This window comes from Gigantopelta aegis, unplaced genomic scaffold, assembly GCF_016097555.1.
Source record: "Gigantopelta aegis isolate Gae_Host unplaced genomic scaffold, Gae_host_genome ctg4951_pilon_pilon, whole genome shotgun sequence".
Taxonomy (NCBI): Eukaryota; Metazoa; Mollusca; class Gastropoda; order Neomphalida; family Peltospiridae; genus Gigantopelta; species Gigantopelta aegis.
This window is the reverse complement of record NW_024534135.1, coordinates 1-1325: the sequence shown is the minus strand read 5'-3', so window position 1 is coordinate 1325 and position 1325 is coordinate 1. Positions and strand designations below refer to the sequence as shown.

The window sequence follows — 1325 nt, the reverse complement described above, 5'->3', positions numbered from 1 at the left end:
TGAGTGCTTGCCTGGGGTGCATAAGTCGTAGGATCGAACCACCTTGGTGGTCCCATTGGGTTTTACCGTCTCAACCAGAATACTAACGACTGTGACATGTACTGTCATGTCTGTGGGTAGTGCATATAAAAGGTCCCTTGTTGCTTTATCGATATGTATGACCCATAAACCAAGGGTTCTGGAGGCACTCCCCCCCCCCCCCACACACACACACATTCACTTAACATAGGCGAGGTGTCAACCACTCAACGTCAACCTCCCAAGTGGGGATGGTGACGTCACAGACCAGTTAAGTTTCGACTGGGTTATTAATGGTGTTAAAGGTGGATTGGCTTATTAGTTTCTAGATGGTTGTTGACCCCGACACCCATCAACACGCATGGTAACTGGAGTTATTAAATAGACGACATAAGACAGAAATACATTTTCATAATTTATTTCCCCATGTTCACCGTGAGTGGATCACATGTCATGGGGTCTTACAATCTATATATTGGTCAAATCTATGCATGCTCTTATATAATATAGTATTTACAAGTGGTCAACGTCAGATGCCGGCATCCATGAATTGAATTTTTGGGGCCAGTTTAACTGCTTGACATAGTGTTCTTTGTTGGAACCACATCCTCTCGTCTTCAGAATCTTTTCCACTTTCGAGAGACCGTCTTCTTTTACATCAAGCTTTTGGAGTTCGGACTGGTAGAAGGTGTTCTGGATTCCATCGCCATCGTAATCCTTCACTCGATATAGAGTTAGTCCACGTAGTAGTGTTTGGCAGATGGTGACGATTTCTCCTGTCCACCTCTCGTCATATTCCCGGGTGAATACATATCTCAGATGAGTGATTCGAACATGGTCCCCGACTTTGAATCGAAAAGGTTTCTTCATTTTGGGTATATTCTTCACATCTTTCTTGAGCCAATACATTTTCCACCATATGGATGTTTCGTTGTTTTCTGTGACAAACATTTGAAAAATGCGTTCGAATTCTGTGAAAAATTCAACACACCATCATTGCATTTCATATTCATTGGTGGTACAAATTGTATATAAAATAAATCGATAATACCACATTAAGCTCAATAATTAAACCGTAATAATTTACAAGGGAGTAACTGAAACATGCATTTGTTCCATGTAAGAAAGGTTCCTGTAATAAAATGTAAATACTGTTTCTATATTTTTATACAGTGTTAATATGACAGTTCACAGAAAATCACGTTTTTTTTTTTTTTGTAGATTCAGTTATATTCAAATTATACATTTTGAGAAAAGAGAAAAGAAAGAGATATTTCGTATTTTTCAATAGCATTTTGGTTCAAAGA

General features: G+C 38.8%; 1 protein-coding gene across 1 annotated transcript; it reads right to left on the bottom strand.

The window, feature by feature from the left end:
- Positions 1 to 531: 531 nt before the first annotated feature.
- LOC121366182 lies at positions 532 to 927 on the bottom strand. The gene has a single exon (XM_041490729.1). The coding sequence runs from the start codon at positions 925 to 927 to the stop codon at positions 532 to 534; it is 396 nt and encodes a 131-aa protein (XP_041346663.1).
- Between the last annotated feature and the right edge of the window lie 398 nt (positions 928 to 1325).